At 47.9% G+C, this 15284-nt stretch overlaps 1 protein-coding gene across 1 annotated transcript; it reads right to left on the minus strand.

The window, feature by feature from the left end:
* Positions 1-11245: 11245 nt before the first annotated feature.
* LOC117847693 (osmotin-like protein) lies at positions 11246-12304 on the minus strand. The gene has a single exon (XM_034728944.2). It carries the CDS (start codon positions 12237-12239, stop codon positions 11520-11522), a length of 720 nt encoding a protein of 239 aa, XP_034584835.1. The 5' UTR covers positions 12240-12304; the 3' UTR covers positions 11246-11519.
* Between the last annotated feature and the right edge of the window lie 2980 nt (positions 12305-15284).

Here is a 15284-nt window from a genome sequence, read left to right on the forward strand (position 1 = left end):
CAATTATGCATGCGTTATTCCGTTGGCACGTACACGGCCGGACGACGAGGACACGACACGTACGGCAACCGAAGCCAACCAAGACCACAACACACCCCCACAAGCTACCATCCGTCCATGGAGTGCTCGCCGCGCCAACAAGCTAGGCGACGGCGACGGCGGCGCGGAGTGGTTTTCGGGCAGAAGATGACCTTGAGCTCGCCGGGCGCGACGCACCGCTGGTCCACGTCCACCGCGTCGCCGCTCCACGTCAGGGTCTTGGGACACCGCTGCTTGAAGTACCCCCCGGGGGCCGGGTCGCTCCTGCACGCCACCACGCCGCCACCGCCGGCCGCCGTCACGCGCCGCCCCGCCGGGCACCTCGGGTTCAGGTCCTCCGTGCACCCGAGCACGGGGCACGCCGAGCCCGTCGGGAACGCGTGCGGGGTACACCGTCGCCGGCACGTTGAACCCACCCGACAGGCTCACGCCGTACACGGCCACGTCGGCGCGCCCGTACGCGTGCACCTGCAGCTGCACCACCGTCGCCGGCAGCTAGCTCCTCCCCCGAGGCGCACCGCGAGGGGCAGGGCGTCTCGACGGCGCACCCCGCGCGCGCCACCACCTGGCCCGACCAGGCGCTGCTAAGCGGAATGATGAAGGCGGCGGCGCCGCCCCGTCTGTCGAGGCGCACGGTGTTGCCGGAGATGGGGGAGGAGCCGTCGTTGGGAATCACCATCGGCCAGACGGGGTAGTTGCAGTCGTTGACGAGGGTCAGGTTGGCCTCTCTTGATGATTCCGCCGCGGGGACAGCGGCGGCGACGACGACGAGGATGCCGAGGAGGAGGGCCTTGGCCATGGCAGAGTTGGTGGGCAGCCTACCAATTTCTTGGATTTGGAGCACAAACTAGCTTGTTGGATGGTGTTGATGGAGCAATGAAGTGAACAAGCTCATTTCAGTAGTGTGTATATATAGGCAAAGTGCCAAAGGTGGTTGCCCTTCTAGTCTAGAGAAGTAGAGAGCTAAGCAAATTAAAGTGTGCGGGACCTAAAATCTGTACACACTAACAGTTTTTTGAACTGAGCATTTATAAATCAATTTAAATCGGCCATTTATAATGAATATATATATATAGCAAAATCTACCGTAAATTTTCAATCTAAATCAATCTTTATACAAAGTCAAAGGAGGTTTGACCGATAGAAAAATCCTAAAACAACATACATTTGTGATCCGGAGGAATAATATCACTTAAGCATCAACATTTTTTTGAGATGCCAACCGTATGGTAAAATGAATCAAGTTCAAAACCAATGGGCCACGGTGACCCCAAGTCCCCAACTGGCCACATCTCCTTCGTAAAAGTAACCTTGGGTTTTGACACAGATGACATAAATCCGCTTGCTCCAACAGTATACACAAGTGTGGATGATCTTTGTTTCCACGTGTCTGTATTCGGAAAGTGTGATACAAACCAATGGGCCATGGCAACTCCAATAATTGGCGTCCGAGCACGTGGTGGCATGCACTGCAAGCCATTTATCTCGCATATATGTTTAAGAGTACAAATTGTATAATTTTAGCTTGATCCAGCTTTTAAAATTAAGGTCCGTTTGGCAGGACGTTTGCACTGACCAGCTTCTCTACCGGCTTTTGGTAATCGCATGCCAAATATGTAAAAAATAATACCATTTTCGATGTGTATGACTCCCCTATATAAAGAAAAAAAACATGTGCCCCAGTTGTGTATATCTAGAGTATATTTTCTATTTAGTGGCTTTTTAACGAAAGAGAAACAGAAATCTTGGTTTTGATAAAGGAACGATGCCACCTAGGCTACTTGTTCTTCGCAAATAATTGCCGCTGAATCCACTTGTTCATTCTATATTGTGGAATGTGATCCTTTTGTTCTTAGAGAGGTAATACAGGTTTATATGTTAGTCACGGCACCTTGATCAAATTAAATATTCCAGGGCGCTATCTAGAGGTTCTGCTTTTGATATGCTTTATTCGCTTCTTGGCTTTGTTGTCACTAGTGCTATCTATCGGCCAACAGAACGAAATTCAAAAGTATACTTCCTCTGATGAACAGAAATAGAACATCGACACTTGGTTCTTTTTTTTTCAGTAACACTTTGACTAGCTACATGCCTACATCTATAAAAATATCTAGTAATACCAATCTTATTCTGTTTATCAATATAATTGTTAGTCTAAATTTTTTTAAGTATTGATAGCCAAAGTAAAAAAGGCTTGAGAATTGACAATTTCAGTCTATTTGAGTAAGATATTGAATGTAATAACCAATGATATGTCGGCAAGTAGAAAGATACTCTGGGGAAACATTGCAGTGTTGAATTAATCAACCTAGGACTATGATTTGAAATGACAAGAGTAACGCTGCAGTAAGCCAATACTAGGTGTCTCTAGTGACCACTTGGTGTTCTTCAGGTATACTATATTCTTGTAGCGTTCAACGAAAATTTGCCTATGATACTTTGCTTTGTTGTTGACAGATCAAAAGTCCTTGTTGTAATGATACCTGTCATTACCTGTACTTACATGCGAACAATTCACGAAACTAGTCAAATATATTCTGTAGAAACCAATTAACCAAGGTATTACAGTACCATTTTGCGAAATGTCCGTGTCCAGAGTACACTGTTCACAAGTCCATTCCTGCATTGGCAGTCTCCTGTAGAGGAGCCAGTACAAAGATGTGATTTGTTACTTGCATTTGTTTGTAAACATGGCTCAGCAGATAAACTTGAAATATAGGATTTTGTCCACACGATTAAAGCTTTGCTCGCATACCTGAAATCTGACAAGCTCTAGAGGAACATTGGTCGTCGTTTCTTGATTCTCTTTGTTTTCTCGTCTGCACTATTCTTCTCTGCCTCAGTTTGTGTGGGCTCAAAAAATCCTGGGCCGATTGTACTGTCGAGCATCGTGAGTTGGATCCGTGGCCCGTGTAAATTGGCTTTTATTTTGAAGACAGTTTTCTTGTATAAATCATAAATGGGCCCATGCAACAGCACCAACCCTGTCCTCCCCACCCGCCGGCACGGCCCGATAAGGATAGGCACGATCCAGAGACTATCCAGGTTGCAGGCAGGGCCGTGCCCGACCGAATGGCCGGTTCATCCTGGGCTGGATTAGATAACTGAACTGGGCTTCTGAGATGGGTTTGTGCAGGAACAAAGAGCTCCTCTTCTAGAAATTTCTAGAGGTAGATTTTAGAGGGTGTTCGGCAGCACTCCACTTAAAAAACATTTCCACTTCACAACTCCATCCTTTTACAGCTCCACTCCACCAACTCCACGAAAATATAGAGTTGTTGTACGTGTTTGGATGATTGCAGTGCTTCAGCTTCAGAAATATGATGACTTATTGTGAATAGTCTATTTTACCCTTTATTAATAAATCCATATGTCAGTCTCTTCCCTTTTTCTCCCCTTCTTTTCCTCTCTCTTCTCTTTTCAGTTTTGGACAGTGCTATATGTTATATGTATTACGAGAAATGAACACTGCAGCTCAGCCTCAAACAAACAGCTCGTTCGGCAGCGCTTAAAGCCGCTGCTGCGGCTGCGGCTTCTCTTTTCCGGCTGCGGCTTATCAGCGGAAGCCGTTCGGATGGCTTCGGCTGCTAGTCACGAGTGGAAGCCGTTGGTGTCTAGCTAACGCCGCACCGACGCACCGTCCGTCGCTTGCTCCCCACTGTGCCTCGCTCAGATCCGCCGGCGCTGCTCCCTCCGCTCCCCGCTCCGTCCCTTCCGCCCGGTCTGCGCCGCCGGCGGGCCCTCGGCGCCCGCGCTCCGTCGCGCTCGCCCGCCGCTCCCTCGCTGCCGCGCGCTCCCTCGGTGCCTCGCGCTCGCTCCGCCGCTCCCTCGCTGCCTCGCGCCCCCTCCGTCCCTCCGTCCGGATCCGCCGCCGCCCGTCCCTACGGATCCGCCGCCGCGGCTCCGAGCCGGCGCACGCGCTGCCGCCGCCGGTGGGCCGTCGGGTGGACGGACCCTCTCCCACGCCGTCGCCCCCTGCATCACCTCCGCTCACAGGTATGGATGCTACCCCATCCCCTGAGCCCCTAGTGAATGAATGAAACCTGTTAGACATTTCACTAGATACAAGATCTGGTCAAGTACATACCTTATTGCGTATTGTTGCCCATTGTGATAAAAGGAAGGCCTCAAACTAGGATTGAGGTTATTTCATGGGTTATTCCTTACAGCTAGCGTATCTGAAAGTGAAACATCAGTTTATAGCTTGAATGGTTGATTTAATTTATCCCCTGGTTTGTGAGGCATATACTTTGTTCTCCCTGTTTCCGTGTGACATACTAGACTACTTCATAGTTTGCTGACATAAGTATATATGCAGTATGAATTGACAATGTCTTCGACACTTAGTTGGAGTAGACATTAGTTACTTGTTAGCTCCAGGAATGTCAGCTAAACAAAAAAGGTCCTGATAACATGCACTTCCTGATTTGTACTTGGATCTGAGAGGCAGACTGAAGCTGTAGGTCATTATTGAGATTGGAGTGGACATTTTTTTTGTGACAATTGTATGAAATCAAAGGGGCAGCCATCTAAATGATGGATGAAATGTGGATAAATTTGATAGATAACCTGAATTACCTTCAACCAAGAAGTGTCAATATGTGTTTATTTCACTAAAGGGCTAAAGTCCGTTGTTCTGATGCCTTTCTCGATGAAGTGTTAGGTTCTGTCCTTTATCCAGAATTCCTGATTCTAGTTTTCACTAGATTTACCTCTGCTAGATTTCTCTTTGTGCCTTGAATTTATTGCTATGCCATATCTTTATGCATCCTACATGTGCAAGGCACATTTAATCAGTACAAATATGTCTTCCAGATGCATTTTTAATAGCTTCACATTCAAATGCTAATTGTAGACCCAGCATTTGGTCCAATCCCAGTGGTTCTTTTGACTCAGTCTACACAGCTGGGACTGCAGTAGGAGTAGCTAGTTCGTTTTAGACTTTTGGTGACTACATTTTTTTTCTTCAAGTGCAGGTCGTTAGCCACCTTATTGTGATGATTTTGTGCCTTATTTTTTTAATTTTCTAGATCTGCTTCATCAAAGAATCTTTGCTTACCTTTTGATTTAATCAAATCATCATCATTGGCAGCTGAAGACGGCTACACTTACCCTATAACACATACAGCCTAGACCTAGTCCTGCTTCTGTTCTGAAATATATTATCATGACTTGAGCATATTCCAATATTCCATACTTTAAGAGTGCTAATCTGTATCAATTTTTTCAAGTTTCCCTTTGGCAGTAGAGCATATTCTGTCCTACATGTTTAGAATGTACTTAGACCCATATATGTGTAATCTGCCCTTCTGATTTATTTTTGTCACCTTTCAGGCTTGAGGAGGAAGGGTGCAAGGACCACAAATCTGAGGCAGATTCAAGGGTGCCCACACTGGCATCGTCATCGACTGGTTCCTGCTCTCCCCCCCCGTGTGCCCGTACAATTTTCGCCACAAACGCCACAAAGCACCTGCTAAGGCAAGTAACAAATTCTTTTATTTTCCATTGCTTAGTTGTGTACGTAGGTCGTAGTTGTCCATATATCGGTGCCATATAATTGCAGCTACTGTGTCCTCAGATGAATAACCGTGCCAGCTGGGACGAGCCCACGACAAAAATTTTGCTGGAGTTGTGCATTGAACAAAAGAACCAGCTAAACTGGAGCGATAGATGCCTCACTAAGTTGGGATGGAGGAATGTCCACTCCAGGTTCAGGGCAGCAACTGGATTGCAACTGGGAATGAAGCAGCTGCAGAACAAGCTCAACAACTTGAGGAGGCAATTCTTCGGCTGGCGGGCTTTGGAAACCTCATCTGGTTTAGGGCGCGACACACAAACTGGTAGGGTGTCTGTTGATGCCACGTATTGGGAGCAGGACCAACAGGTACGGACTTTGCGACGTCCCTAACTTACTGATCGTCATACTTGTAATTTATTAAATTTCCGATGCTGATATTTTCCTTTTATGGGACTTTGCAGGACACCCATGCGAGGTCACAGCCACATTCTGTGAAGCCTCCACCTCTCCTGGACCTGCTGTTCGAGTTGTTTGGCCACGAACCCCAAGACAGGGGCACATTGCTGTCGGCCGGAGGGATTCGTGAGGGCACACCTAGCATGGGGACTGAGGGCAATTTCGTGGACTTGAGGACGACCCCGCCCCTGCTACTAGTGCTCGTGTCAGTGCTCCTGCCAAGTCAAAAAGGCCGGTCCGAGAGTACTCAGTGGACAGTCCCACCAAAAAAAGAAGTGACAACTTGGAGCAGTACATTAGGGAACTATCTGAGAGTGTGGCCAAGCGGAGCCTGCTACGTGCGCCGAGTGCCCATGAACAACTAAATCGTTGTCTTGAGATCCTAAAAGAAGATGGTATAGAGCAGGGGTCGGAGCTTCACAACCAGGCCATGTTTTCTTGTGGGCAGAGTTCGGAGTGTCGGACCACGTTCATAGGGTTAGACACAAAAGCTGCCCGATTGAGTTGGATCAATTTCTACTGGAACATGATGCACAAGAAGTGATGGTGGCCTGGTTCTTCCTTAGCTTAGTTGCACTTGTGTTGTGTTGAACATTGAATTTAGGTTCTATAATTTGTAGATGAGGTTGAACCTTTCTATGTGGGCTGAGTTGAACATTTTTAAGTTAATAATCATTGAACCTTTCTCTGGTATGTTAGTGGTTGTTTCTGTTCAGGTGTATCTGACTGTTGACCAATTCTATTAGTTAGTTGTATCTGTTCAGTTGCACGTATAAGTTATGTTGCTAAGTTACTTTGAGGTTAAATTACGTTCAATTTTTTTGCAAACTAGTTGTACCTCCTCTCAGTATACAGAACGTGGTTCACCTTGTCTTATAACCTGTGTTTTCATTTTTGACAGGTATTTCAAGTATGAGTGCTCCAGAGGATCACAACAGTGACACCGGCAGCGACAGTAGCTCCGTGTTTGATATGAGATGTTTAGGAGGAGCTGCAGCCGCATATGCGGAGCTTCGCAGCATAAATCGTGCTAGACGGAACCCACCTGTTGACTTGCCAGTTGAGCTGCCACACCTGACGGGTCGGCAGTGGGTGGAGCTGAACCTCCGGGACAGGAGGCGGTGCTACGACAATTTCCGTATGTATCCCGACACGTTCCTTCAGTTGCACGACATGTTGGTTAGCAACCATGGGTTGAAAACGTCGCAAGGGGTAGAATCCGTTGAGGCGTTAGCTATGTTTGTGTGGGCATGTGCGACACAGCAGGCGTGCCTGCAGATTAGAGAAAGGTTTGACCGGAGTCTGGACACAGTGAGTAGGAAGATGGCGCATGTGGCGAATGTAATGTATTCGTTTGCCCAGCAAGTCATCGCTCCAAAGGATAGAGCGTACTCTACGGTCAATCACAAGCTGACCCAATATGCACCGTTCTTTGATGGGTGCATAGGTGCTCTAGACGGTACGCACATTCTAGTAATTGCCGGCCGTGAGTCCCGTTTGGATTTCCTAAACAGAAAAGGATTCACAAGCTTCAACGTGTTAGCCATATGCGATATGGACATGCGGTTCACGTACGTAGGAGCTGGGATGGCAGGCTCCTGTCACGACATGGCGGTTTTGCGTGACTGTATGTCGGCAAGGACGTACCCACATCCACCTGCAGGTATGTGACTTATAAGAGTGGCACATGTAGATTAATCAACAAAATGTGGTGCACTAATGTTGATTTTTTGTGATTACCTGCAGGCCGCTATTATTTGGTCGACTCGGGGTACGCCGTTCGCGAAGGGTATCTGGGCCCGTATAGAAATACCAGGTATCACCTCGAGGAGTTTAGCAGAAGGGCGGCCGACACATTGGAGGAGAAATTTAACTTTCACCATTCCAGTCTTCGGAATGTGGTGGAACGCGCCTTCGGTGTCCTGAAATCGAGGTGGCACATTCTGCGGGAAGTGCCACTATATTCAAGAGAACGGCAGACCAAGATTGTTATTGCTTGCTTTGCCCTGCATAATTATTTGTTGGACCTTGCCAATGACAGTTCTGCAGGATCGTCCAGGGCGCGAGAACCGGACTATGCGGTGTCCGAATGGGTGGCAGCTAATGCTACACCTGATATGGGCAGTGTCCGAGATTGGATTGCGGCGGGAATCTCGTTGATGTAGACGCGGGATGTCTGTGTGTACGTTCATGTTGTAATTTGTATGTACGAAATTGTAATATGTTGTGTGTACGTTCGTAAGCTCGAGTGTGTTTGTTATGTTTGACGGCCACCATTTAGATGCTGTAGTTGCATTTGCCGCTACAAATTTTATTTTCGAATGTAGCAGCGTATCAGTACGGAAACCACTTTGGAAATTGGTAAGGATAAGTTGTTACCGCTCCCTCGCTCGTTTCAGTACAGGAACAATTTAATTTCTGTTTTTTTAACAACCTTAAATTTTACAAGTATCAACAATTCTATTATTATTTGTAGTCCCACACATTTTAATTGTTTCATTTTGTAAAAAAGAGTACGCAAATTAGGTTTGCTTAATTGGTTTCCTGCATAAATTTCATTTGCAACCGGACTAAATTTAACCTTGCAACTAATGTGGCCCAAACGGCCCGTTAGCACGCACACCCGGCGGGCCAAACGGCCGTTACCTGGCTTAGCGGCGGCAGCAGCAGCAGCTGCAGCGCTACAGCAGCGGCTGCGGCAGCCAGCAGCCGCAGCAGCGGCTTTAAGCGCTGCCGAACGAGCTAAGCTTCGGAATTAAAATGAACAGCGAAATTAAAATAATGATCACCGGACAGAGATCTGGGTGCAGAGAAAAATCAACAACAAAAGGATCGGTTGATCTTGATTTTCCATTGCTGCTGCTGCTGCTGCCAGAGATTGGCAAATCGTAATCTGTTGCTACATGTTGAATCTGATTCTATCTATGGGGAAATCAATTGAAGTCTATGGGGAGATCAATTGAATTGCAGAAGAAAAAGAAAAGAAAACAAAGACAGAGAAGAAGGGGGCTGCCGGAGGAGGATGACGTGCTGCAGCTGCCAATGCTGGCTCGCTGCTGGATGCGCTCTCCAGCGGCGGCGACATGGGATTGGCCGCTCGATGTGCTCGCTGCTGGATGCAAAAATGTACGAGCAGCCATGACACGGCTCCGCGGGCTGCGGTGGCGCGGGCGCGGTCACGGACCCGGCTGGCAGACATGGCGCGGTGCTGACGGGATGCGGCGGCGCGGCCCGGTGAACGATGGAGGCATGGTAGAGGGTTGGCAGCGATGGCGCGGTCCATGGGGAACGATCGGAAAACGGACGGGAGAAGGGAAGGGGGCGACGGGAGGCCGAGCGCCTTTTCTTTTCTCGAACCGGTACTTTGGGTAGCACGGTGGGTAATTACTCCACAGCTTCATAAAAAGATATGAATCTGTGTTCTTAGCATCACTTGAGGTATAAAAAAATGTGGATCTGACCTCTAGCTCCACGTTTTTTTTGAGCTGCTAGGGAATTTTATGGAGAGTAGCACTGTAATTTAGTCAGAATCCACCTCCTCCGGCCAACTACCGACCACGGTGACTGGCTGGCTGGCTCAGTTACCTGCGACAATGGTGTGGATGCGCCCGGTCTCCCCGTTGGTAGCCGTGGCGTGCCGGCGTTCACCATGGCCGGCTGGCAGAAGACGAACTTGAGCTTGCCGGGTCCAAAGCACCGCTGCAGCACGGGCTCCACATCGGCAGGCGCGTGGTGCGCGTCAGCAGGCACTGCTCTACGGGTATGTTTTTTCTCGCCACTATCTATTTTTAAAATATTTTTTTTCAAAGATTATCACTACTGGTTCGTAACTTGGATCGAGGGTGATAATTATTTTCACCGTTGATTTCGAAATCGGTGGTGATGTAGCACCGATCACCGCGCACTTAAATCCAACGATCCACAAATTAAAACCGGTGATGACAGGTCCTTACGAACCGGCGGTGGTAGTCAAGATCCAGCTTTATCCCTCGTACGCATAAGACTTTCCCCGCCTACATATATTATTTCTATCTACGACCAGATTCGATCATCACCGAGCCTCAACTCTACCACGTCCTCCGTCTCACCGATAACCAAGACTACTTCACCGCGCTTTTGTTACCTCCACTGAGTCACATCATCATCCTCTCTTTGATGATCATGATGAGTTGCTCCTAGTTGCAGTCTACCCGTGGCTTTGTTTTCTCATCAATGTCACTAGGGGCAGACCACAACGGTGCCCAACGAGGGCACATGCCCCCACTCAGATTAGATTTTGATTCTAGTGAATTTGGACAACTATTTGATGAAGTTACGCAAGCCCGCATACTAGCACGCACTCTCGTGTTTTAGTCTAGTCCACCCTTTGAATGTTACCAAGGGTGTAATTCACGTGAAAACACCTCAAATGATTAAAAAATGATATGCGAATCCATTAAAAACACTTCCAACTTCATATATAAAAGCTCTGAAATTTTGTTGAGAGTATTGGAGTGGAACGAAGGGGATTGAGTTTAAAATGAACTAATTTTCCCTCCAATTCCTCTCATTCCACTTCAATCCACTACTACCCAAACAAGCCCGTAGGGCTTTTTTTTCCGAATCTGCACTAACCCAAACTGACTCACCTAAGTAGTCTTCCTCATGAAAACCCTTTCGTATATAATACAATATATCATTTGCAGGGTTGCTCCACCTTGGGAAGCAAATTATGAGTTTGTCTTTCCTTTTTCTTTTCTAATCCCTCTGTTCCAAATTGTAGGTTGTTTTGTCTTTTCTAGATTCGTAAATGATTGTATGCATAGATGCATACAAATATCTAAAAAAGTTAAAACGATCTACAATTTGAAAAGTACTCGTATACAAATATCTTGCATCGTTACCGCTACTATTTGCAAAATATCTAATTAATCATATCATTGCCCTTGCTTTCACTATAAACTAGCAGGGGCATCGCGCAAGCATTTCAGGAAACGGTAGTAATAAACGGTGAAAAGTGAAGAATGGGGAGCAAACTCGTAGCCGGGTGTCGAAGCATGAACAAACCTTTGGTTACTACAGGCTAAGCACGAACGACAACATCTCCCCCTATACCCCACATTTCTCACGATCATACGAGTACTCTTCTACCGCGCTCGTGCTGTGCCGTGCTGCCTGCCTTGGTGCTTGGCTGCTTGCACGTAGGCTTGCCCGTGCTTGACTGCCTCCAGAACACGCATGAGACACGACACATGTCACAAACCTCTGCTGGAAACGAGAGATGGTACATGATGCATGCGTGTGCTCAACGCATTATTCACTTGGCACGCCCGGCCGGACACTTGGCAACCAAGCCTACGACAAACTGCCACACCCACTCACACATATACACACTCTTACTCCAACAGTAGCGCGCGCTTAATTACCTCCTTAATCTACCTTTATTACGCACTAATCAGAGGCATGGCAGGCCACCTCCTCCGGCCAACTACCCGGCCACCGGCGGCAGGGCTAGCTAGTACTCGCTCTAGTTGTCTGCGACGACGGTGCGGATGCGCCCGGTCTCGCCGGCGGCGGCGGCGTTCACCATGGCGGGCTGGCAGAAGACGATCTTGAGCTCGCCGGGGCCAAAGCACCGCTGCGGCACGGGCTCCACGTCCGTCGGCGTGGTGCGCGTCAGCGGGCACCGCTCCTTGAAGTACCCGGCGGGGCCCCTGCACGCCACCACCACGGCGCCGCCGCGTCCGACCACGCGCTGCCCGCGGGGGCACCCGGCGTTGAGGTCCGCCGCGCACCCGAGCGCCGGGCACTGGCCGCCGCCGCCCACCGCCTGCGGGCTCACCACGGCCGGCACGTTGAACCCGTCCACCAGGCTCACGCTGTACGCCGCCAGGTCCTGCCCCCCCTCCGCCGCGTGCACCGCCAGCTGCACCACCGTCGCCGGCGGCGCGCCGCCCGTCTCGCAGCGGGACGCACGCCCCGAGCAGCCGGTGCGCGCCACCACGCGGCCCGCCCAGAAGCTGGGAGGGAAGCGGAAGGAGACCAGCCCGCGGCCGCCGCCGTCGAGGCGGCCCGTGTTGTCGGAGATGGACGGGAAGCCGGTGTTGGGGGTCACCAGCGGCCACACCGGGTACGGGCAGAGGTTGTGGAGCGTCAGCGTGGTGGCAGCCGCCGGCGTCGACGACGAGGCCGCCGCGAGAGCGAGGAGGAAGCCGAGGAAGAGATGCTTGGCCGTGGCGGGCGCCATGGTGTTACTGGTTTCTTGGCTTTTTCTAGGAGTAAAGGCGTTTGCGGAGACTGAAGAGTGAAGACAAGCTTGCTAATTTTATAGGAAAAAGTGTGGTGGCTGTAATAATGTCCTAGTACCTTGCTCCCAAACGACAAGAGCAAGCAAAAAGAGTCCACAAGTAATTACAAAACCATGGGCTGCATTTGATTTTCAATTTTTTTTAATGGAACATTTGATTTTTCCTTTGATTTACAGTATGTTGCTACGATGCTACTTGCGAAAAGGTAAGCAACATCGTAGATATGACTAGATCTAAATTTTTCAGGGTTTGCTATGCGTCATCCGGTATGACCAAGTAACGAGGATAATGGAGTTGGTGGAGGCTTTGACTTGCAACATGCAGATATTAAAAAAAAAAACTTGCAACATGCAGATTAAAGCGCGGGGTTCCACATTTTTCTTTTTTTTCTTTTCATTACAAAACATTTCGCACACGCAAACTGACGTCAGCCGGTAAAATTCCTTATGATGGAATCCATTGACACGGGTGCTCGTATTTTTCTAAATTTATTTTAAGATTTAACCGGCACTATTTTTCAGTGATAGACGACATGCCAAACTTCGTCCATATCAAGGATGTGCCGAATCAGTCTCTCGGAGATGCTCATAGGGTATATATATTCATAAGTTTGAGTGTATGTGCGTCTGCATCTGTAGTGTGTTCGTAAAACATTTCACACACGTATCAAATAGGATAGCTCACGGAATAACAATAATTCATCAGCTTTTTATGAAAGCAAAAGGCCAAATAACGAGGATAAATCTCGAAGATCCCTTAGAAATTTTTCCCGCCAAGTTGTACATAAACTTGATTTGTGTGTACATATTCAAATCTGAAGCACAGGGTTGCACCATTTCATCCCATGGATCATTTTGGGTGATTTATTGGTTTTCAAGAGAATATTACCTAGAGGACGTTATATTTTGAGAGTGTGTTTCGCATGTATGTATTACATGCCATGGCATGGCAATCTAACAGAATTATTTTGTTTATTTAGCACTCTCTACTTGCGCAACTAGCTCACAGCCAAACTATGTGTTTTTAGGGAGGGAGGAGGGGATTGTTAGTTTTTATTTTTATTCTACTATCCGTGTATGTTTTATCCACGTTCTACCACCACTTTACCAACCTGCACCAATTGAGCAAGCTGTCTGCACCTATTGCCATATCGCTTCGTGCCGTCCATCTTCATTACTCAACTAGTGCTTGATGTGCACCACACCCATCCACTTCTCATCTATATTCCATCCACCCTACGCTCTACTACCAGAGCTGGCTGCTCGCCCCGACGACTGTGCACCTTTATCTTGCATATGCATTTATCGTTCCAACCATCAACCGTTGCTAGCCATCTGTATAAACTCCCGACACATACTCAAGCCAGAACCCTAGTGAGTGGAGGGGAGCAAAATGGAGGAACATGACCAAGACGATGTAAGGGGGGTGGGGGCAAGGGCTCCCTAGCAAAGAGATTCTAGTGACCTCGTACCTGGGACACTTCTCATGTTTTAATCTCTACCTATATACTTATAAAGCATCCAACAATTCCGTCTTAATTTTTGATTTCGTTCCAATTTTTTTCACCGATATGGTGGGTCCTTCCTGCTCACCACTCCACCACATCCGCCATCCCACCCTTCTTCCCCGCGTGACGCCAGGCCATGCCCGAGTCAAGGTGAGGGGGAGAAGGATGCGATCTCCAATAGGTCGGTCGTCCATTTTTTTTTTGCAACGTGCTGATTAAGGAGGCGTTGGAGATGACCTTATTAACAATTTGAACGGGTTTGGACCTTGTGGATAAATAATAGTATGAGATTAGAATTCCATTGCATCGCTCACTGCTAGTTGATATCATGGATGCACCGCTGTTAGTCGTTTCTGCGGTGCAAACGTGAGGAGATGAGGTTCGGTTCATGTGGAATGATCGATTACTTCATTTACAAACGTGAGGTTGCTGCTACCAAGGACACGAGGAGACCTTCGGTCTATGGAGCCATTGCCATGAACCCAAGCATAGTTGGTAGTTGCTGTTGCTGTGTGTTTGGTGACTCCAATCGGCGTGCGGGCGTGCTTCACGTGCAACTTTTTTTTTTCAGAGGGACAAGTGTGAGGCATCATGGCGACTAGTCCTTGCGGAAATCATCAGTGCGCCGCGGCCGGCGCCCGGCAGCGCGTGCACACGCGTGCCTGCCCTGCAGGTACCTTCAGCAGTCTCTAGGTACTTGTTGCAGAAATCTCTAAGGAGGATGACTTCACTGTGACAGGAGTGGATATGCATGCCAAGGAATCTTGAAAACCTACCAACCCAAGTTTTCATTGTACACGGGGCACGGGCCTAGCAAAGGAACGAGTAGTGAGTGTCGATCTCTCCTTTGGCAAAGTAAAAAAATGTGGTTAGGTCGATAGCTACGTTTTACAACCTCAGTCAAATTAACCTTCACTTTAGTTGTTGGGTGGGGCAGCCATGTCGCCTAGAACATGGTTTCTTCGCGTCTTGCAACACTTCCATCGTGTAGTAAGCATAGCTTTGAAAAAATAATTTAGAGTTGCTGATTATATTAAAAAAGAGATGGAAGTCTAATTTAGACAAATAACAAATGAAAAAACAAAAATAATTTAATAAGTCTAATTTATAAGCGCATCTCTGTCTAGACAAGGGAGTGGCCTCAAATGGATTCACTGCATTACTGGTGGATATTTTAGCAACGTCAGCATGCACCTCGAGGAAGGGACTATGTTCCCTAATCATGCTAACCATCCGGGAAATTTGGAAAGATCGCAACGCACAAATTTTCGATCATAAGGAATCGATGAACACCCTGAGTTCTAGCAAGAATTCAGGAGGAATCATCACAATGGATGATGGCTGTAGCAAAACATCTTGCTACTCTGCTAAGCAGAGCTTTAGTTTTTTTCCTTTTCCTTTCTTTTTTTTCCTTTCTATCCACAGTTAGCGTTGGAAAGCGAGGAAGAGTTCCTCTTGTACATATATTTTTTTCTCA

Source organism: Setaria viridis, chromosome 3 (assembly GCF_005286985.2).
Source record: "Setaria viridis chromosome 3, Setaria_viridis_v4.0, whole genome shotgun sequence".
In the NCBI taxonomy this organism is placed as follows: domain Eukaryota; kingdom Viridiplantae; phylum Streptophyta; class Magnoliopsida; order Poales; family Poaceae; genus Setaria; species Setaria viridis.

What these genes read in the sequence shown, in the direction of transcription:
- LOC117847693 (XM_034728944.2), bottom strand. Translation starts at nt 12,239, where the DNA reads ATGGCGCCCGCCACGGCCAAGCATCTCTTCCTCGGCTTCCTCCTCGCT.